The following is a 24,658-nucleotide window of genomic DNA, read 5'->3' as shown; positions in this document are numbered from 1 at the left end:
TAGCTTTCTGGTGGTATTTTTCTTTCTGTCTTTCCATCCCTTTCCTTGATGCATTGTAAACTAATAAGCAGAAGACGAGTGTTGAGTGGTTGGAAAAGAACGAACTCACTAAGAAGAATCATAGAAAGTGGGAGGAGTATCAGTGAGAGAACAATACTATCCTAGGAGGCATGGAAGGCACATGAATGAACCAGGTACACTTCCCTACTGAGAGTTTTCTCCAGAAACTCAGACAGCCTGAGTTACATAGTAGAACATGCAAATTCATTGATGGCTATGGATAGGACTCACAGATAAAAGCAGAGTAAGGAAATTTAACATTTTTTTCTTCAGTTTACTGAAATTCTGTACATGAAATATTAGTCACAGAAGGGGCAAGGGAGGACATAAAAAGTATACTGAATATGGAAAGAAAGATATTATTAAAAGATCATTGCACTAAACTTAAGCAATAAAGACTGGTGTTAGGAACCAGTGATCTGTCCAAATAGGTAAGTTCAGAAGAATAATTAGCATCTAGTGCTTAGTGATCCTTATTAAGGACAAACAACATGTCTAAAAGGTATAGGTATAGCTCATCATAACAATACTTTATTCAATATTTGATTGTTAGTAATAACTTCAAGAAAATAGAATCCTCTAGAGTCTTTTAAAAAGATTATGAAATCTTTATTTCCATAAGAATTTAACTATTTCTTTGCAAACAAACCTACACTGTCAACTCATATTTAGAATATGTAGAATTTACAGAATATATTAGAGTATGTCTGCACATGTGTATGTATATATATTACATAAAATTTTAAGTGAGAAGCATTTGAGTCTAAAAATTATTATTCCATAAAATGATGGAACGTTAGTGGGTCAACTCTGAATAGAAATTTGCTTCAGGAGTGGCCATAGATAGGATATACTTCTTCAAAGACTTTAAGAAATGTAGATACTGTAGAGGAATTGAGAGGAATGGGGGGAGGGAGCATAATCAGGATATATTATGTCAGAAAAAGTTTTGTTTTTCAATATAAGGGAACAAAAGAAAAGTAATTAGAAGAAATGTAGTTACTATTGCATAGCTGTTTTCTTCATATTGAATTTATATCTAAGAGAAAGCAGGGAAACTCAGAAACAGGAAGCTCAAGAGAACTTAAAAAGTTCTGAGCTGATAAATCTTATAAGACTCTTTTGAAATTGTCTACAGCAGTGATTCTAAACTTGGATGACCCCTGTTGGGGTTGAAAGACCCTTTCACAGGTGATGCATAAGATGATTGGAAACCAAATATATTTACATTATGATTCACTATAGTATTTAAATTACAGTTATGAACTAGCAACAAAAATAATTTTATGACTAAGGGTCACCCCAATGGGAAGGACTGTATTAAAGGTCATGACATTAGGAAGGTTGAAAGGTATTACTCTACAAGCTTCATGGAATCGTCTTCAGGAATCAGGTTTTCATGAATCCTGACTCATGTTGAGTGTACAGGCTGGTTTCGTGTGTCGACTTGACACAAGGTTGAGTTATCACAGAGAAAGAATCCTCCCTTGAGGAAATGCCTTCACGAGGTCCAGCTGTAAGGCATTTTCTCAGTTAGTGATCAAAGGAGTAGGTTTTATTGTGAGTGGTGGCTTCTCTGGGTTGGTAGTACTGAGTTCTATAAGAAAGCAAGCTTAGCAAGCCAGGGGAGGTAATCTAGTAAGCAGTATCCTTCCATGGTCTCTGCATCAGCTCCTGGCTCTAGGTTCCCCCAGTGTGTGAGTTCCTGTCCTGACTTCTTTTGGTGATGAGCCACAGCAATGTGGAAGTGTAAGCTAAATAAGCCCTCTCCTCCCTAACTTGCTTCTTGGTCATGATGTTTTGTAGAGGAATAGAAACCCTGACTAAGACATTTGAGTTAGATATTTTAGTGATGGTAGCTACCTTGGAGTCACCCATTCTTTTGAAAGTAATTGAATAAACTCATTAGACCACCAAGCTAAACTCTGGATGGCTTTTTTTTTCTTATTGTCAATGCTGTATGTGGGGTGAATAGATGCTGATCTGGGTCTTCCAAGGTAAAGTCATTTGAAAGTAGAGCTAATATGTAATACTATATTTGCTACAATGAATATATTGAATTATCCTTGGCTAAGGTCAGCACTGTATTTAAATGTAGCGTAATTACTGGAATTTCTTCATTTGGTAAAGGAAAACAATTATTATTTATTACTAAATTTTAGAGAGATAAGTTTTAAATAAATAAACACTATAGTCTCGTATTTCATGTGTTCAGATTATTGCATGGCTTTTTTCTCATGAATGTAATATTTTTATAAATAGAATAATATGTGTATTGTATCTATACATGTATTATAACAGAAAGCATTATTTTTGTAAACAAATACATTTCCTGAAATTTTATTCCATGTAGTACCTGGAACAGTATGCTTCCCTTTTAAAAATATTGTTTTTAGAGATGATAGTATTATATCATTTCTGCTTCACTTTTCACTCTCAAAATTGTCTCATGTATCATCTTGTTCCTTTTTGAATTCTTGAATTTTTTTCTTTAATTGTTCCTAAATTTATATATAGATATGCATATGTATGTGTGTGAATTTCTAAATCCACAAATACAAACTTCTCAATCTGTGTAATGTCTCAGTTTGTATAGTTCTGTTTATTTGTGTGTATATGTCTTCAGGATTGCCTATTTGATATTGGGTAATCAATTGTTGTGTTCTTCTCTGAGGAATTTCTCCTGCTCTGTTCTTATAACTTATTTGTAGTCCTTTGTCCAGAATTGAGACATCATAAGATTCCCCTGACCACATTAACATATTTATTGATATCATCCTTGTTCAGGTCATGTATTGTCAACTAATTTTGGTGGGAATTCAGAAATGCAGCTTTTGAACTTTCTAGGAGATTTACAGAAAAGCAGTTTGTGTGCCAAAGACTCCATGTGCTACAAGAGTAATATATATTAAATAAACAGAATGATGCCTAGCCTTGCGAATTTTATTTGTTCACTATTGTTATTGGTTGATGCAAATAAAACAGATATACTCATGATTATGGAATAAAATAAGAAGAATTAACTTAAGCAGAGACAATGTACACAAAGCAGTAGAGGAAACCCTAACCAATCCATTGATAAGGGTTTCAAACCATGAAGTTCAAGATGATAAGCCGAGCCAGATGTGGGTAGTGAAATAAGTAGAAACATGGCAACATGGCAGTATAGAGGCTACTTTTGAAGGTATTTGAAAACTATCCCAAGGAATCCAGGCAATGACTGAAGGATTTTAAGGCATTCAGAAATATAATTTAGATAAATATGTTTATCTAAAATATGAAGAATGGAATGTAGAAAGGCATTCTGGAACAAGAGAGTCTGGTATAGCATGAGAACTGCAGCTGCAAAGAGACGCTGGTCTAAAAGTTCAGAAAGAGTTGGAACCGGCAAGATTTAAAATAACATTGGCAGCCCTGTAAAGAGTCTGTACAGGGAAGTATGTAAGCAAATCAGAAGCCTGGGGCTTGGGTTTTGTAAACTTACTGGAAATTAGTATCTGTGTTTTGATTTGCTCTAAAGATCTTCTCTTTATCAAGTTCAAGCTCCAAATCATAATTCCATGTATTCTGGTAATGTACTTATGCAAGACAGCTGGATTGTTTTTTAAGAAGGCATTCAAATGTTCTTTTGACTTAAATTCAGCTCTTAATTGAACTCCAGAATCTTAGAGCAAGGACAACTTAAGAGCAGTTAATTCAATCTCTTAGGTAAAGTTGATTCTCCAATTAAAATCCTACCATGTGGACATGTTGATTCAATTGGTCTGAGTTGTATGTAGCCACAGCTCCACTCTCCCTTCCAGGTGTTAAGAACTTTCCTTGAAGAACTGCAATTACCAGTAGTAACTCTATGTTAAAGTTGGCTCCACTTTATCAGCTCAATGGCCTCTCTTTGGCCCTGGTTCTTATCAAAAGAACAGAAGAGCACATTTTTCCTTGACACAACTCTTGGCATTGCCTGGGATCACATTCTACACATTCAACCTATCTCCAATCTTTCTACCAGAATTAATCACAAATATATTTCCCAGAACTTTACACAAAGTCCACATACAATCTGGTTACCGCATAGAATTTTGATCCTTCACCACCTTTGCTGAGTGTGAAATTTCTTATTAGGCATTGTTCATTTACCTAATTTATAGAAATTATCTTCCCACCTCTGAGGAGCTACAAATATGTATGCACCTGTAAGTAAGTACACTTATAGTAGTCTTGCAGATGACAGAGAATTATATAATTATCTCTATTGAAATTCATAAATTTTTGACACATTTATAAAGGAGCTTACTGAAATGCTTTCTCTAAAATCTCAGGTGTACTTTTTCTTACATGGTTCGACAAAAACCTGTTCTTATTTTCGTCACTTATAATAGTGCCTTGTGTGTACTTTTCATTTTCGTTAGCAATCATCAAATCTTTTCTTCAGCTTCTTTTGTCTGAAAGGTCATTGGTCTTAATCTTGAAGAATATGTTTCAAATAAGAGCAACAGGTGGCTTTCAGACTGCGACACTTTCATTGTTCCCTCTAAAGACTTCTGACTTAGATAAATGGCCATGGAACCGGAAGCGCTTAAGTACAGTATTTTGTCCCCATGTGTGGCTCCATGCAGACATTCCTTGTAAAATGGAAATGTCAGTAACCTTCATGGAAGTCATTGGGCTATAACAATCCTAAATGAATGGATGAAGTGTTACAATTCGTCAAATTTGTCCTGGACTCATTTTTTGTTTGTTTAGGACTTACTAAGTCAAATTAATAATAGGATTTTTAGTCAGACCAATAGTAGAATTTATTTAGAAAATCAAATTCTTCCAGAATTTGTAAAAACTTGGACTTTAGTATCTAATTAGCTCTTATCATTTTAACTTCTCTAAATCAAAATAATTCTTAAAAGCATAATGCATGTATGTGAGTTCAATCATGCTTATCTTATAATCAAATGTTACTCTACAGTTGAATTAAAATAACTCTCTCTCTTTTTTCACTCTTTTCCTTTCTTCAAACAGATCAGATATAGATAAACATACACAGAAGAAAGCACTCCCATTTCCCTTACCTTTAGCTTTCATGCAAGAGCAGTAAATTATTATTCCTGGTTAGTCTTTGTGTCTTACTTAGTTTCACAAAATATTTTTAATTCTTCTTGGCTGGAGCAAAACAGATCTCTAATGTGATAGGTCAGTCAAGTACAGGCACAAATCCAATCTCTGGGTTCTGAGGAAGAGTGTGAGACATATTTTCCCGGAGAAATATTGGAAATATTGGGCTTAGGTTCTAAGAAGTTCTACTATACTAGATCATTTTAGTTAGCTGCCCACCAGAAGATTATAAGTGATGGTATGGACCTTGACTGACATATACTGGCTGTAGAGAAAATTCTTGTTTTTCATACTTTAACTGGATTTTAATAAACGTGCTTATGAAAGCACATTGCAGAGATATGATCTCTTATTTTCATCTGGATGAACCCTGGCTCTGATTTCTCATGAACCTGCTAAAGGTTCAGTCTTTACCAGTTGCTTCTCTTTTATACTTTACGTAACTGAAGTCCATTTCTATAGTGCACCTAGAAAAATTTCCTTCCAAGTACACAGCACCACGTAGAAAGGAAAACATCTTCACATCTTTGAACACAAGTTCTGGACTCCAACTCATTTATAACTTAAAACTAGCTCTCAGTTACTAGATAAATATTTATTTAGTGGAAAACGTTGCAGAGTCTTGTGGTACCTTAGAGTATGAATAATTTAAGTGGCATTTGCTTTGCTTAGAGATATACGCTCACTCTGAACCTTTCAAATGCTAAAGATTAAAAGTGAAGCATCTCAAAACATAATACAAATTATGCATGGAAATAGAGCCTCAGGACTGTGATGGGAATAAATTAGCCAAATCTATAGAGCTTCACTTTGAGCTCTTTGAAGTTCTGATATAAAGATTCATTGGTGGTGATTAAGGTTGACTGCTGTGCTCCAAGGATACAGTTGCTCCTCTAGTGTGGATGCTGTTGCTAGCTGAACTGGAGTGTAAATTGATTCAAATACAAAATCAATGTTCACTTAGTAGTGTTATCTGTTCAGGAGGATGTAAAAAATAAACAAAACTCATACAATATTTTTCAACTATACATGAAGATGTGGGAGATTGTTTTAGCACATCTACTTTCACTGAAAATTGATACAATGTTTAGAAACCATGGGGAATATAACCATAAATAATTATGCTAAAATTTCAATGACTAATGCGTTTGGAGATAAATAATCACTGAGCAACATTTCTATTGTTTTTGAAAAGTGCCCTGCTTACCCATGGTTGTCTTCAGAGTTAGGTAGTGTTTTTCAAGCATACATCTTTAGCTTTACTCCCATCCCATACCAAGTTTCTTGGGATCAAAGAAGACGCTACAAATGCAAACTCTTTGGATCAATATATGTTAAATGGTCTAGAATGACAACTCTACAGAGTGAAGCTATAAGGAAGAAAGTGTACATATAATTCATTATGGCTGGGTTTTAGGTCAGTGCTTCAGTGTTTGCTAGCACACACGTGGTCCTCCAGCATCACAGCAATAAGGAAACTTGACAGCACTTAGAAACACCATGGAGACAAACCTCTGAGTACTCATGGGAAGAGTTTTCTAGAGTAGTATAATTAAATGGGAAGACGAACCCTAAATGTGGGTGGTGCTATATCAGGGTTGGACTTCTCAATAAGAACTGTGTCCTCTGAAACTTTGAGTCAACAATGAACATTTCCTGTCTTGGATGGCTATTGTTAGATATCTTGTGACAGCAAGAGAAAACCAACTAAGGAAGAACCTTAGAAGAGCATCATGTATACTTGACATAAAATTTGGGTGAATTGAAGCTCATTCAGAAATTGAGAGGTTTTGGTTTTGTTGGATTGCTTGTCTACACTAGTCCATATTTGGCTAATTCACAACAGTCTATGTTTTTCTGTTTAAGAGATGAATGTTTAAAACACTGGCTGGATGACTAAGAAAAGCAAATAAGCACTTCATGATCAGGATGATAGGAAGGTGAAGATGCAAAGTTCTTATTCCCAGCTATTCCCATTGCCAATGTTTAAAAAGGAGATGTTTGTTCCCATTGATAGAAAGAAGCACCTATAATCTAGTTAGAGAAGATAGGGAAGGATGGGTAAGATCTCACCATCTAACACATGCAGAGAGGTCACACGATAAACATGACAACAACACGTGGAGATGACATTCTGAGAATAAATGGCTCAATCCTTAAAAGACTCAGAGAGCAAAGGCAGGAACTGAATGAGGACTTCCAAGACTTTTGACAGGAAATACTCGATTGATGAAGTTTCGGCTTAAGAACAAGCCACTGATATGTAATGAGAATAACAAACCAAAGAGTATAAACTGAAAGGTAATCAATACACAAATTAAGCATCACTTTTTGATAACCTTGCAACTGAGATAACAGTTTCATGCAAGTGCTGACTAAATGTAAGATTTAATCACATCAAGTCTTACTGCACTGACTGCCTATATATGCTGTTGAGTTCTGGAATGGAATAGTCAATATAAAGGGAATATTTATCTTTGTGTATTCTTTAATAAATTATGTCCACTAGGCAGATTTGTTTTAAAATTTCTTCTTTTTTATAGTTGCAGTAAACTAGCCAGAATATAAAGAAAGGAAAGAAAAGAAGAAAGTGCTCCAGAGATAGCTATGAAATTGATGATTTAACATTCTTATACAAATTAAGATATTTGAAGCAAGCTACAAGAAATAAATATTGATATATATCTTTAAATTATCAGTAACTAAATAAGAAACATTTCATGATCTGTCACTTATTCCTATTCAAGATATAACATTCTCAAAATATTTCTTTTCTAGATTGCATTTCTATTGGGTCTGGATAAATAGTTTCAGTAAATTATTGTCAACTAATAAATTATTACTAATGATGAGTCTGTGTTTTGTAACAGTAGAAAATATCTATCACAAAATGATATCTAGGTTAGTAATTATTCTTTAGTGGGAGGAAGCAGAAACATAAAAACATTAAAAAATAAGTTATTAATGTTTTAGAGAGTGGAGAAGGAGCGACTCACAAAGAGAATGTGAATAGAGAGAGATTATAATGCTTTTAAAGACTATACTCTCAGGGTGATGCTTTTTTAGTCACTGAAAATGTTACTACACAGCTAAAAATACGTTATTTATGGAATCCCTTTCTAACAGCTGTTGAAGCCCAAGATTTTTTTCCATTTTACAAGTCATTTAAATGTTCCATATTACATGTGAATGGAAAGATACACTATTGGTTTCCTGACAGATGCCAAACAATCTGTTCCTGCCTAAGATAACTTTATATTCAGCCAGAAGAAATATTTTTCCTTCTAAAGTCTCCTTTAGGAAGACTAGACACATAACTGTCATAAGAGGGAACACAAAATATCACTGCCATTTTGTCATGCCAAATCAGAACTTCATTTGACTTCAACAGTGCTGTCAATACTACTTCTAAGTATATTGCAAGTAACTACAGTTTGAAGTCAATGTCTTGGTCACTGGTTTCAACTGTGTCATTTCTGGTGTGGAAGAGCTTTATGCTGATTTGAATATCAAGTTCATTACTATCAATGTAGAACATGGGCACCATGTGCCTGAGATAATGCCAGGAACATTGTAAAGTGGTGTTAGTTCCCATTTCTTTCTTCCTTGCAAAAGAGACAAAAAAGTTAAAGGAGCATAACAAAGCATTAGAACGGTGAGAAAAATTAACCTCCAAACCTACTTTTTCTTCAGCCTTCTGTCCTTTTCAGCTTGAGTTCCAAGTTTGCCTAAGCCCAGGGATTCCTGTGCTGCAGCTTCTGTCTCCATGAAGCCTCCTGTGGAGAAGAGACTTGATATCAAAGTAGAGGTATGCATTCATTCTGAAGTTAACATCTTGAAGGATTATTGGAGCAACTAGTGAGAGGTGTGTTTTCTGTTAGGATTGCCCTGCTATTACTGTCTCAACATGCAGCAAAGAACAACGTTACCCACACACAAATGCACTGAGAAAATCAATGAGAAAAATGTACCTACCAATGATCATTCATTTTCAAAAGCATGGATGTGGAAGATAGTAAATGTGTATGTGTACCAACAGCCAATTGTACAATATTCAAAGCCCATGCCCATTCTGTTTGACTTTTCTAGTGAAAGGTAAGAGTGAGTAATTGAATAGCAAGCAATATCTCCCTTACATCAAGAAACGTTCTGCTGGATACAAACCTAGACATATGTTTTCAGTCCCAAATTTAAACATGCAGACACCCTTACTGGCTTCTGAAGGTTCTGCATACAGAGTTTCTAGAACTCACTGTGTACACCTGGCTGAGTCTTATGTTCTTATCAGAAGAATCATGCATTCTGAAATGGCCTTCTCTTTGTTAAATATATGCCTGAAACAATTTAGGTCTGTTATCAAAAGACCCCAGTAAGAATATTATGCTTGAATTAGTGTCAATACTAGTGGGGTAAGTAATTATAGTATGCAATATACTATAACATGCATATATATATATATGCATACTACATATACTATAACATGCATATATATATATAACATACTATAACATGCATATATATATATAACATGCATATACATATATATATATGCATGTTATAGTATATGTAGTATGCATGGTCTTGGTGTGAACAAGAGAAATTTCATGTGTGTCAGTTATGGAAATACACATTTTATAATGTCATTGATTTATAAACTGCTAACCACAGTAAAAAAATATGTGAGCTTAATACTACATCTTTCTTTCTCTTTGATATTTTGTGTACATAAAAAAGACATTAAGTCACATCCAAAGAAAATTATTCACTATTTTGAAGTAGATGAAGATATACACATGCTTTTAAATAGAAAAGATTTGTTATATGTGAACATAAGATTAGAAATCTTCAAATAATACCAATCTGATACTGATCATAACTTTATTCAAATACCATAACAAATGCCATCCTCCAAATTTAACCAATACACCAGACACTAGTGCAAGTCTCTTCATTATCCAATGGAAGTTAATTGTCATTCATTTCTTCTTTTTCCATAAAGTGATTTTAAGTACATGCTAGCTCTGAAAATAGATATGTGTGTGCAGTCAACAAAAGTGATGGTCAGGCAAGTTGATGGATCACTTTATTATATGAGGAACAGAATTTTAAGTATAATTATTTTCAGGAAAACAGCAAATAGTGTCTACCTATCCTAAAATTCTGATCTGCATGCTTACATTCATTTTGAGATCCTTTTTTAAATTTTATTATTTTTTATTAGATGTTTTCTTCATTTACATTTCAAATGCTTTCCCCTTTCCTAGTTTCCTCTCCCTCTGCTCCCCAACCCACTCACTCCCACTTCCTGGACCTGCATACCCCTATATTTATATTTTCTTGTTTAAAGGCTGAGGGCTTGACCATGATATGATTTCCTTATTATCAGAACAAAATGGTCAAGTAGTGACTATTGTTTTTCATTTATTTACTTTAAATTTTTTTGTAAATTAATTTAATTTACAAACTGATTTGTAAAGCTGGAGAGTATCAATACAGAATCTTGAGAAAAACTAACTTAATTCTTAGCCTGACATGTTATTACTGGGGTAGATAACTGTTTTTTTTTTAAGTCCCCTTTAATCAAAACACATCATTTATTTGTCCAGATTCAACTCGGTGTAATGGAGATAGAAGGCCAACTGCATTTTATTCCTTATATCCATGTGCAATGAATTCTGCAGGAAAGAGTTTTATTACGTAAGTGACTCACAGTGTTCTATGGAAAGCCACCCAGGGACGAACTGAAAGCCTCCTAGGGAGCATTTGCAGATCTGAAATTTTCCATTATGCACAGTAATAGAATATTTTGGCCTCGTTTCTCTCGTCGGTGTATATGCCTTATTGTATATCCATAAATTATCATTTATAATCAGAGGGTAACAATAAAAATGTTCTCTTAAAATGGAAATGAAGCGAATGACTGACTTAAAAGTCATAGAATTCTGGATGGCTCCATATGGTTTCTCTGCAGATTGATGAGCCAGGTCTATTTGATTAGCGAAAAGATGCTTTCAGTTTCCAGGATGTTGGATGAATCAGGCATTTTGGTTTTCAGAGTAATAAAAGAACAATGAACTTGTGATTTAAAGCTTTTTTCCCCCAAAATATTAAACGTTTAAATAAAACAGGATCATTTTTTTAAGCAATAGGAGCTTTGGAAGAAAAGAAAAATTCTATAGTGAGACTAGAATTGGGTTTTGTTACTTCCTGAGTTTGGAGGAATTGATATGACTGTAACTATAACTGAGTATAATTTCATAAATTCTGATCTAAAAATGCACAGCCTCTGAACATATAAAATAAATCTTAGATTGCTAAAAGACTGCATTTTCTAGGCTTTAAGTTATATCCTAACTCAATAAAACACAATTTTGTTTGAAAAAAAATCCTAATGGTTTAGTATTTTCTCCTCAAATTCAACTGAAAATAAATATTAAAAAAGATCTAAGTGTAAATGTCAACCAAAAGAATTTTAGAGGGAAAAGGTTAAAATATAGAGCATATGTTTTAAATAAAATGTTAATAAATGACCCTCATTTTAGCAAGCATTATTACAGCACAAATATGAGTTATACTACAATATGTTAAAATTGACCAATAATTTGGTAAAGTCCATGATAAGTCAGCAAATTAGATAAAACAAACATTGTTGACTGGTTTATATTTAAAAACAGCTTTTAATTTCCTATGTTATGTTTCCACTGACTAAGGATCCCTCCACCATGGAAATGAAAGCTGAAGAGGATTCAGCTGCCTCATTGAGTCATGACAGTCACAAGTGTGCATCAGCTCGCCATAGCTTCAGTTGCTTTGTGTGGTAGCACACCATGAGTGTCCGGGAAAGGATAATGAAAACATTTACTGTCACAAACTTCAAACGTGAACACCATGAATCTAAGTGATGTGGCATTGCGTGTAGATAATCGGTTTTTTAATTGAGTAATCCCAGAACATACCTAGATAGACATAAGATTTTCCATTAAAAGCACTTTAATCTTTTCCCAATAACTAATCTCTAAAGGGGAATACACTGAAAGATTCAACCTCCCACACCATTGTTTTCCTGCTGACTAATCAGGATGTAGGGCATAATGTTCATTGCCACTGCTCCTGTGTAATGCTTGTCTGATTCTCACCATGCTGCTCATACCCTGAGCTTTTAAAGCTGTAAGCAAACCCTCAGTGAAATAATTTTTTTTTTTTTTTAATAAGAGTTGCCTTGGTCATGGTATCTTTTCAACAAAAGGAACTTTGACGAAGACCATACTCTTCCCGAAGTATCAGGGATATATCTTTTATTTCAGAAATTTAAATAGTTAATTTTGGATAATTTTTATATGTATGAATGTGCTTATATATTCTTTTCATAGTTATACACTTATTTGGGATCATTTCAAAAATACTAATTCATATATTCCTATTATTAGTCACTCCTAATAACTTATCCTACCTTAACGTCAAATGCTTTATTTATGTATCCTAATCTCATTTTTATTCCTTAGAGTTCTTAGGGAGAAAGTGTGGTAGCTTTTACTTTTGCATTATATTTTATCCACTTGCATCTTATTTAGTCTGACATTCTCATTTCTTTTTTTGTGTTTTTAGGTTTCATCACTTTTCTGCCAAAAAATATTTTAAATTCACATAATTAAGATTTTATATTCTTACATGCTCTAAGTGACAGCATATTCTTCTATTTCTTTTGCCTGGTCCTTTTGTGTATGTATATAACATGTCTATGCATGCTCTTGTAGGGATGGCATGGGAATTCATGGGGATTGGCATGGATATATTGGTGTGTATGTGTGGCCATGCACATGCGTGTGCTTGTGGGTATCTTCCTTAATCATTCTCCACCTTATCTTTGTATTGTGAGTCACCCAATGAACATAAGGGTCACTGATGTATTTAGTATGGCTGCCCAGTAAGTGCCAAGAATCCCCCTATCTTTAACCCTACCAGCGTTGGAGTTACATATATGTACTGTCAGACTGACTTTTACATATGCTCTGGCAATCTGAACTCAAGTGCTTATAACTGCAAGTTTGGTATCTTATCAACTGAGCCATCTCACTAGCTCCTTTTATGGTGGCCTTTCTTAGGAAAATCACTAAGACATTGTTTCCTCGACAATAGAATATGCATGACAATAATAACACTTGATTCACAGTGTTAGTGTGATTTCATTAAATAAGCATTAATACACTCCGGCTTTTTATTTAGCCTTAGTTAGCTAAACTGACTTAACAAAGTTAACTAAACTAAAAGCTCACTCCTTAAGAAAAGGAACTTGCAGGTGAGAAATGAAATATGGGGAGACTCAGAAGGGACAAATTCAAGTAGTAGGAGAAAAGCAAAACCCCATACTTACGAAGCTGCCCGAGTCGAGCCTTCTCTTTTTTACCAAACAAGCGCCCGATTGAAGACTTGATTCCTTTCTTCTTGGGGGCTTTGTGGAGAGAATCTTGGCTGCTATTGGCACTGCCAAGCCCAAGACTGTCTGGCTCAAGAGAGGCAGATAAACTGCTTCAAAACACAAAAGAGGAAAGACTGTTCATTTCGATGCACTATCCACAGAGTACACAAGGTTTCTATCTTTTATAAGCGACAAAAGAAGGAGTAAGTAGATGTTGAAAGTGATTTTTCCACTTTTCTTCGCACCTTTCTCTACGTTATTGAAACGTATCTTCCTTGGTTCCTTGGGTCTCCAAATTTTGAATAGAAGTGAAACTCATTTTGTTCCAAACAACTTTTATTCCTGTACACCGTAAAACTACCACCTCAGCTCAATTTAATAACTGTATGTTTAATATATTTTTGTTGAACTTACAATTCATTATTTTTTCACATTTTTAAAAATTTAAACAGAATAACCCATGTCAATTTGTTAATTGCAAAAATGAAGCTGCTAATTTAACCCTTGTCTTTATGGGTGATCATTTTAGCCATCTTTTCTTTCCTTATCACACATTGAGACTAATTCACTTACTATAAATGACATCTTATTGGGATCTAAAAGCAAAACTTTAGAAATGTTCAACACCTTCTTCCTGATCTACAGCTATCAATAAGATAATACTTTTGTTGCATGGCAAACTGAAACGACTTCTACATGGTTGGTCAGTTTTCAATTTTGATCAATATGTCTGGCAATGTTTTAATACAACATGTTCACTAGATATTGCGATATATTGCTCATCTATACAATTTTTAACTTTACTAATCCTATGTGTTCTGAGTTTCTATACCCTAATCTTTATAAAGAAAGAGTTTTTCACATATGAAAATATAATCCTCTGCTTGTGAGGAATAAAAATGTACATTTGTTTGAAAGCAGTAATTGAAATCAACCTAATAGATATAAATGCCTATGTGCAAAGAAGTCATATTTTTCAATAATCATTTCTCATGAAGGTAATCATTAGAAAATGCAGTGATCTTTACAGAATTCTGTTCGTGTTCGGGTGTGTGGCTGCAACTGATAACCAAAGAGAAGGCTGGTGTGTAAGATTTAAAGTGAATACTGAGATATAATTACGCTATGATTATTAAAATCAATTTGAAAGTTTTAGACATTTGGATAGAATGGGATTTGGATGAAGAATTATATAGCAATGTAAAATACTCTCTCAGTATGTTTTCTTAAATTGTGGTCAGTGTTCATTCTCATGCTAAGACCTTTTTATCTGAGGATTTTGAATCAATTCAGTAGCACAGGATATACAATAAATGAGGCCCAGGGGTAGACTTTCCAGACCTTAATTCCTCTTATAATAAAAAAATGCAACACAATATAATACAATAAAAATTTGTAATCTTTTCCTACAAATAATATAATTATTTATCACTAGTCATAAACTTAATAGAAAATGTCTTCTTCATACAGAAGAGCAATTCTTATTCTCTACTAGGCTGGTAACAGAACACAAAGACAAAAATGTATTGGCTTGCTAATTTCAAAAGTAAAAGTGATACATGACCGGTAATTTACAAGAGATACGGAAAAGGGAAAAACAGGAAAAACAGGAAAAGAGCATGATGAAAAATTATATTTCAAGTCAAAATTATGTACATAAATTTATTTTTAATTATTTATATATGTATATCTGTATGTGAGTCTCTTGCACATGAGTACAGGTGTCTGCAGATGGTATTAGAGGCTACTGGATCCCTTGGAGCTAAAGGTCTATGCACTGAGGAGCTGTCCAAAGTAGGTGCTGGGAAGCAGGTGCTTGGAAGCAGACTCTGGTCCTCTGCAAAAGCAGTAAGCACTCTTAACAACTGAGTCCTCCTTGAGTCTTATTTTTATCTAAGTTATCAAATAATTTATTTGGTAATTGTGAAGAAAGACAAAGAATTTGGGGAAGGAAGTATTTAATGTGTGCACTGCTTGAGCCTTACCTCCGGGCATCATTGTGGTAGGAAGAAGGTAAGGTGTGAGTCATTCTGACGGCTCTGGGTGTTGGGGGAGGAGAAGTCTCACATTTAATTGTGGCTTTATCTTCCCGTCCATCTTCTTCCACCACTGCAATCTAGAAATAGGAGCCATACATTCAGTGAGCTAATTATAAGTCCAAATGAAAGTGCCTCAAAGGAAGACACATTAAGGTAAGGATACTAGAGTGATTCTAACACAGACATACATGTCTTACACAGGCAAGCTCTTATTAGTAAAGGTATGATCTTCATATCTATTTAAGATTAAAGCTGATATATCTTGAAACTAATGAGCTATTACCTAGAAATGTGGTTTGAGGGTAAAAAGGTCATATATCCATAGGAAACTATTCTTTTTTTAAAAAATATTTATTTATTATTATATCTAAGTACACTGTAGCTGTCTTTAGACGCACCAGAAGAGGGTGTTTCATTACGGATGGTTGTGAGCCACCATGTGGTTGCTGGGACTTGAACTCAGGACCTTTGGAAGAGCAGTCGGTGCTCTTAACCACTGAGCCATCTCTCCAGCCCCAGAAAACTATTCTTGCCATTCGTGGACACACATTTTATTTTCAATAATATATATAAACCCAGCACCTCTCACATTAGGCAAGGATGCCTCTGAGCCGCACTGCCATTCCCTGGATGGATGCTCTCTACAAAAGGACCTGGACACATTTCAGGAAATGTATTCAAGAAAAGAAGTTATGCCTAGTAAGGGTCTTACAGCAAAGGCATCCTTAAGCAAACATGGAAAAGGGGAAGGAAGACAAGTTGATAAAATATGCTTTGTCAGAAAAAGTGCTCTACATTAGTCAATATAATGAAACACAGAGTAAGCATGTTTAAGACACGTAGTCAGAGTGCTCAATAAACATTTATACAGAGAAAACAAAATAAAACATGTTGTGGGTAATACGAAATGTAGTTTTTTTTTTCCAGTGAGGCAAATGACAGCTAAGAACATAATTCCTAAAAATTGTTCAATTTTGCTACAATTGATGGGAAAATTTGAAAGCAAGCACAAAATATGTGAAGTTTGAGAGCAAAGAGTAATATTGTTCAGAATCCTGAAAAACTCCAAAACAGCATTCAGTTTTCGGGAAATAGAAATAAAAAATGATTATTCAAATCCTTTGGCACAAATCAGAGTTGTCATTGCATCATACAGCATATGTAGAGAGAGTAAAGTTATGGAAAATTGGCTATTGATATATGAATTTGGAAATACACATGTTCTCATGCTTCTGTGGCTATAGCACCCACTTAAAGCTGTATACTGCAAAATGCCTTACTGATTTCTACCTTAAGTATACTGGGCACTGAAGTTGTTATATATGATGAAGCCTTCATGCATTCTAGGGACATAATGCTGAATTTTTCCAGTCATTTATTTGTTTGGTTTAGATTACTCTTACAATTCATGGAGACTCCTGAATATAATCCCTTCCCTCCATTCAACCATATGACCCTATATGAAGAATGTTTTCAATAATTATTTTCAGCATGACTTCAGAGTGATGATATCAAAGATGTTTAAGCCTGCATCTGTTCTAACCTGCTTGAGCATAGTTCAGATTCAGTCCAAGCTTATTAGTATTTTCACAGTTTCATGATCTAACCATAATTCTTTCCTGAATGGTTCCTGCTAAGAGGATTCATTTCTGCTTCTCGATTTTCTCCCTGATTCATCTTCAAATAAAATTTACCTCTATGTACCATCAAACTACACTCTTCCCAGTGTCAGCTATTCAAAAACATTAGACTAAACAGATCCTAGGCCTTGATGTAGAAGGATCTTGCAATCAGTCAATAAAATAAATATAATGCTTATATTAATTCTGATAAATAATAAATCTTTGTCCTTACACAAGAGTTTTTGGTCAGTTTTTCCTCCTGCAATCTTTTTTTGCAGTCATCAATTTCCCTTACAAAGACTTTCATCCAATCTTTGTTTTGTTTTTTTTCTTTTCAAACTTTTTAAAACATCAATTACTTAGATTTCTTTCTATATTCAAAATTGTGTTAGATCATTTACAGCATGTAGAGGAAGTCAAAAGCTGATGAACCTGAAGGTGAATTTGATCATTTAGAGCCAACTGGGAATATTAAGTTGACGTTCTATCCATATACCTCATCATATATGTATAGTAAAGCTGTCTCTATGTACTAATTATATATAGAGAAACTTAGTTTTGTAGATAGGTCATAGCTAAGAAAAGACACAAAAATTCCCACCAACTAAAATTTTGTAGTAGTAACATACATATATTTAAGAAATAATTAATGATGTTTTCTAGATTCAGATGTGTTTTAACATATATTAACTACCAAATATTTTTCAGTATTTCAAGATATCAAAATTTATTTTTTATACCATAAGTATCAGTGTTTTCTCTGCCTGTATGCATGCACAGAATCCTGCAGAGGCTAGTAGAGGTCCTTGGGTGTTTGTGAGCCAGCATGTGGGTGCTAGAAATCAAACTCCAGTAAGCTGTAGTAACAGAAGGTGTTCTCAGTGCCTGAACTATCTCCACAGCCCCTGATCGCCTCATCTGGAATATTGTGAGTGTCAAGAAGGAAGCTGTAATCTGAAATCGTTTCCATGTATATCCAGAATCAAATTTATTGTGTTTTATATAGACTTCATATCATATTTGGTATCTTGGTTTTATCCCATAATTAAGAAAATGGTCACTCTTTTCTCTATATAAACTCTCTCTCTTCTCTCTCTCTCTCTCTCTCTCTCTTTCTCTCTCTCTCTCTCTCTGTATGTATGTTCTACTATGTGCCACTGTGTTCCTTTAGGTCAGAGGACAACTTGCATGTGTTTGTTTTTCGTTCTTTCCTTCCTCCATGTGGGTTCTGATGTCTTAAAATTTATAGTACCTATCTTGGCTAAGTTATCTAGTTAGATTGTGTCTTACAAGGCTAACTAATAGGTAGAGATAGTTAACTACTTTGTAAGTAATTATATATACAAACCTATTTAACTGAGATCTTGTTCTAGGAATCATGCTCCCTAGATGATGTTTATACTCCCGATGTAACGATAACTTGACTGAATTTCCCAGGAAAAGATGTTCGACACCCTATGCTACCTGAACTTCTATCAATCCTTAACTTGCTTATCTTGCCTTTTCTTCATTTTCTGAAACACACACACACACAGACACATACAACATATACACAAAACAACAGCAACAAAAGCCCTAGCTTTGTTGTCTTCCCGCTTCTGCCTCTTGCATATTCCTGCTGCTTTCTCAGTGCACTGAGTCCTGTTCTCTTTGGAAAATTTTGGTAAAGAACTGTTGTTTTTTGATAAGTGTGCCAAGATCTAATGGCACATCATTGAGTAAAAATAAGTGAAACATGAAAAGCAGTCAGCCGTGGAAAGAAAACAACCAGTGCTGTTCTAACACTGATTTTAACGTATCTTGCTTTACCATGAGTGGCTTATATAAGTCAATTCTCATAATTGAATCTTTTCCTAGCAACCAGAAATAATATTATTTTAAATTATTTGCTGTTATAATCTTATCTTAAAACTCAGCAACACCTAAATACATAAATATCTATTCTATGCTAATAAATAGTTTGGACAATAGTATTTTAGGTGCTTTAAAGAAAAAATGATGCTCAATTAATAAACATTTAAAAGTTTTTACATTACCTTTCTCCGATGTTTCCTTAGATCACTTGGCTGTTAAGGGCAGTAATAAAAGGGACATAAAAGAAAACTAATTAATGATTAGCATTTGATGATGTTATAATTTGGCTAGCATCTATAACGTGATTATCATTTTTCATTCCATACTTTCCTAAATACATCCTAATATTAAATGAATTGTAGTCAAAAACAAATTAGTTTCAAAGTGATTATTTTTCTACAACATTTTATGTAGATTAAGGAACACCTAACTATAGATTTTTATACAAAACAGTGAGGCTGGTTATAGAGTATTCTTGTGCGTTAAAGACTTCCTGGATTGCATACACTGCTTTTCTGGCATAGATATTTAAATTGCCATTTTCCTTTCAGAAACTGTTTTATGAACTAAAATTTCAAACCTAAGTGATCACAAATACTTCATTATTATAAGGTAAACAGATGATATGAATCAGAAAGAAGTAGTATCAGGTGGTGGGACAAAGAAAGCAGAGGAAGGGGTGGTAGATGGATAAATAACATATGGATGTTTGAAAACATCATGTAAAAACCTAGCATTTCATGTTTCTGAAATACATATATACATTCCTATGAAAAGTTTGATTGGAATTTTAGATGGATGATACTCTTTCCTGAAACCATAGGTTACCAAGTAAAACACAGTGCAGGTGTAGACTATCTTCCTTTGAGTTGCTGGGTGTTGATGTCCTAGAGACAGCCAAAAGTTTACAAATCACTGTCCATGCTTTTCACTGCAAACCAGAACTTCATAAGTTTCTATTGCTAAAGACACCACACATTTCTTTTCCATCACAAGATATGAAGAAATCAGATTGGAATGAACAAGAAATTTCCTCCATGTTGTCTAGCTTTTAAGGTACTGAAAATATTATTAAGATGATGTAGCAGTTGATCAGCAGCAGTTTTACCCATCTGTGAATCCTCTGAACTACAGTAGTGATGGGCTGTATGGTTTGACTATCTTGGTGCATTATAGTGCATAATTTTTGCTATTATCTAAGTTTATAAAGGTACTGATGTACTTTTCAACTGATAAAAGATACCCATGTTTTCAGTAATTTTAAAGTTCTGATGTGTATTCAGATTCCTTCCTTCCTAGTGGCTCTGAGAAAGTTTTGCCAGTGTCAATGGGTACTGTTCCCTCAACCCATAATGTGATGGATAAAGGATGTTAACTATCAGAAACGGCTATTGTGATAAATTTACACACTATTTACATATGTAAATATGTAAAATAATCAATAAAATGCACAAAAAGCTACATAAGAGGAAATATCCTGTAGTGTTAGCTAGAGAATGCACAACTGTAAAAAGTCCAGTTTCTCTGGACACATAATCATACCAGGGTCATCACTCCCATGCGGTCCATTTCCCTGGCAGGGCTTCTTGGTGTAAGCTTTGGCGTTGAGTGTCCACTTGGGGGAGATGAACTGGCCAGTGATGAAGCTGTAACAGAGGCAGTGATGGAGGTACCTGGATGGACCCTCGCCAAATTCAGCCCTTCTAAGCTTACACTAGCAACTCTATTCTCAATTTCTTCAGCTCGCAATTCTGTAGATTCCTTTTCTTCTTGAATTAGCCTAGAAGATAGAGAATTAGGTCCTTTCATTATGAGGTCACTTAATGGCAATTAGATTTCGCGTAATAAATACTCAGTTAAGTATTGTGAAAATTTTATTTCCAACCAAGATTTTTTCCATTTCTTCTGATGTTGAACAACTTTAAATTTCATGGAATTATTGACTATGATTAAGAAAAATCACTTTAGTCTATTTTCAAATTATTATAGTGTATACTTGAAATTTCAAATTCTATACCTTTAGTTGCATAATGAAACTTTCCACTGAACAATCTCTTCTGTATATAGTAGGTAATTATAAAACATTGTCATTTCTACTATGAAATAATTCATATAAGACACACATTCTATATGTTTCATTGGCTCTGCGTTTTCAAAGTCATGAAGGTAGACATGGTTGTATAAGTCTATAATCCCACTTCTGATTTTCTGAAGATCTATCAAGGCACCAGGAGATGCTAAGCCTAATAGTTTGAGAAACATATATAAAGTATTAAGGTTTTCTAAGCTCTTAACACAATCAGTATTGATACCTTATTTCTTTGTTGATTGCATCCAATTGTTCTTGAAGCATCATAGCTAGAGTCTGGGCATCCGAATGACCACTTGGAGAGAGAAGATCCATTGAGCTAAAAATAGTTTCTCTGTCATCATCATCAATATCAGACATTTCCGTGTCACTTTCGAAAGGGTGGCTTCCTAGTACTCCAATTTGCTGAGTTCTGTTCCACTCATGATCCCCAAGGGATTTCACCTGAATGATGAGCGAACAAATCAGATACTCATATTAACAGAACTAATCAGAAAATTGATAACCACAGCAACAACATCAGAACATACATGCATGCCTTCACAGCTGCCCAGTCAAATGCAGATTTTGAAGAAATATTTCAATGTGATGTTTCAATAAAATTTATCTTGACATCCTATGAGGTGCAAGCTATTAATTGTTCACTTAAATTAAATATTTTGGCAGGAACAGAGATGATAGGTTTTCATTTCATTTTTATTCTAACAGCTTTCAAGATAGCAATTATTTATAAGCTCTCACACTTGCAACACTTTTTTTTTCAGATTTCTAAATGTAACAATCCTCATTTAAACTCAAGCATTATCATTTCTTAAAGTAACTAGCCCTGCACTTTTCCTATTAAAAGATGAGCACATAAACATTATTAGGTAACATATTGTATAATAATTATCTTTTCAAAATTTACTTAGTAGGTTGAACAAAATATTATTTTCAATATTGGAAAACAACATAATTTTATCTCTACTGTCATGTTCAATTGTACCTCGATAACCTTTTAATGCAAACATGGTAATTTTAATGGCTTACGTTTTTAAAGGTAATATAAATACTCTTCTGTTTGGGGGTTTCGAGTAACCAATAAATCAATTACAAATTGTGATCCCAATAGAAAGGCCCTAGAATTTTATGCTCTCAATATAAATAATTTCACTGCTATAGCCATTCAAAATGAGTTATGTAGAAGATAAAATTGTGCTTTGTGGTATATCTAATCAATGACCAAAGACCTGAAGTAGAATTTGTGCTTTGAAATATTTTGTTATAAAGAACATAAATTAATGTCTCTTAAAGTAAGAAGGGATGAACTGAGACTATCTTGTCTTTATTTGTACTTTTAAATTTTCCATGTTTCCCACAATTATTTATATACTACTGTGACAGATTGATTTACATGTGACCTATTTACATTATCAACCAAAAACATTAAGATCCTGTTAAGGGAAAAATAAAATTTTGAATATAATTTTAAAATGTTGTATGAACAAAATATGCTTAGGGAGAGAGGAACTTTGTTAATTCTCATACAGCTGTAATGATTAAACAGGGACATGACCTAAAGTTTAAGCCATATTCAAACAAACACAAAAATATATTTGCATAATGAAAAGCTGCCCATTGACAGTACCAGTTGACATGCCAATCTGGATGGGGAAGATCCCACAGGGCCCTAGCGCCTTGAAGAAGAGCTACATGCAAATAATGGCTGCTGAAAGAGGAATAGTCTTCTCTTGGGACAAGTGTTCTGATGGTTTATCCAATCCCAGGAGATCATCCCTAAACATGTCCATATACCTCAGCAGGCTATAGTTATAAAATGCATGTATTTGTATATGTCAATAATAATTAAGGTGCCATGAATTTGAGAGACAAGTGCAAGTGACTCAGGAGTTGAAGGAAAAAAGGAATAGGGGAAAATGTTATAAATGTAGTATTCATACATGTAATTCTCCATAAAATTAAAATTTATTCTTTCATATTTGCCTCCTCATTATTGTATATATACCTCTTGCATGTTCTGTAAAGAGGGTGCCCTGTCTTAACAAAAGATATCCCGAGTCTGTTGTAATAATGCACTAATGGACTCAGCAGGATGCTTTGTATATACGCACATACATACATAGTGACAATGATTAAAGATGAGGTCATGGTTTGAGAAGGAGTAGGAGATAGGGGAGGAGATGTATTAGAGAGTGGCAGTGGTGGACATTTTATATATATATATATATAATACTAAATAAAATAAGTTGTGAAATAAAGGAACAGAACTACAGTTTATCTTGAATAAGTCTTCATAGGTACTTTTAAAAATCTGTGTGCATTTTTAAAGAGGTGGCTTCAAGATAGCAATTTTTAACAAATCATTTTCTTAATTTTGTAGAAAAATATAAATGTCAGTACTCAAGAATCCAAGTACATAGAATCCCCATTTGTCTGGAAACATAACATAACACTCTACCAGTTACTATCTACATCTAGTTCCAGTTTTGAATCAATCAGGGTGCTAGCCCCATAAGGTGGAACAGTAAAACTTTTAGTGCCTAAATCTTATAATTCCTAAAGTTGGTATAAAAATTGCACACAAATTATAATGACAGATAAATAAATATGTGGAAAGCTCTAGTATATATAACACATTAGGTAATTTTAAAATACATCATTTTCTATGCACAAAACTAACATAAATTACTGCTGGCATTAAGGTGTGTAGTAGAAATTCTATTTAGTATAGCATCCTGCATCCTGTTTTTAGCTAAAATGACTAAAGAAAAGCAATCACCTTTGGTTCATCTCTTCGCACACCCATGCGGCCTCTCCTTGGTCTTCGTATTACTTTAGTGGTTCTGTAATCAGACTGGCTGTCTACAAGGGACCCAACTGAATACCGCAACTCAGTGGAGGTGTCTATATGAGTTCTGAAAAACAGAAACAATAAGATCGAGTCTCATAAAATAAATTTGCAACCACCTGCTTCTAAATTATCAATGAGGCAGAATCTCTCAAGCAAATAAACTCCAAGAAAGAACAGCATTATTCTTGTTAGGTTTTGGGACACATGCATCAGGTGATAGAGCAGATTTTTATTCTTGAATGTGAGGTACATTTTTTTTTTCATTTTAGACTACACTCATAACCTTGTTTTTTATTATTTTCAATGTTTTACTACAATGAAACATGCTAATATTAATAGTCAATGCCAACTGATTTAAATTCTAGACATTCTTTTTTTCATCATTTGTCTGTATCTGAATATTTCTCTATTTTCAAAAAGGCTTTAGGTTGTACTTACTGAAAAATGTATCAATTTGTGAGTTCAGAAATTTTAAGTTTTATTGATTAATGAGAAATATATTAACATTTTCTAATGCAGTGTTCTGTTGTCCAATTTAGAGAAACAGTAATGTGCTCATTTTACAGTGAATAATCTCATTTTTGTAAATAGCTAGGATTTTAAGCTTTGAGTAAATCATTGTTC

At 33.9% G+C, this 24,658-nt stretch overlaps 1 protein-coding gene across 29 annotated transcripts in view; it reads right to left on the bottom strand.

The window, feature by feature from the left end:
* The window catches only part of Ppfia2 (PPFI scaffold protein A2), a 459,906-nt gene that overhangs the window by 52,049 nt on the left and 383,199 nt on the right, over positions 1–24,658 (bottom strand). For 20 of the 29 annotated variants that reach the window (XM_085843123.1, XM_085843126.1, XM_085843125.1 and 17 more), the window contains 7 exons: positions 23,963–24,098; positions 21,407–21,627; positions 20,637–20,874; positions 19,277–19,306; positions 15,565–15,695; positions 13,535–13,689; positions 8,846–8,939 (listed from right to left, as the gene is read on the bottom strand). In XM_085843123.1, coding sequence (XP_085699249.1) covers positions 8,846–8,939; positions 13,535–13,689; positions 15,565–15,695; positions 19,277–19,306; positions 20,637–20,874; positions 21,407–21,627; positions 23,963–24,098 — 1,005 coding nt within the window. The remainder of the gene's footprint in view (positions 1–8,845; positions 8,940–13,534; positions 13,690–15,564; positions 15,696–19,276; positions 19,307–20,636; positions 20,875–21,406; positions 21,628–23,962; positions 24,099–24,658) is intronic. The other 9 variants (XM_029482321.2, XM_029482326.2, XM_021175010.3 and 6 more) reach the window with 1 other exon arrangement.

This window comes from Mus caroli, unplaced genomic scaffold (genome assembly GCF_978045245.1).
Source record: "Mus caroli unplaced genomic scaffold, Mus_caroli_1 scaffold_9, whole genome shotgun sequence".
Classification (NCBI taxonomy): domain Eukaryota; kingdom Metazoa; phylum Chordata; class Mammalia; order Rodentia; family Muridae; genus Mus; species Mus caroli.
Note: the sequence above shows the minus strand (reverse complement) of the source record. Positions and strands in the feature narration are given on the sequence as shown.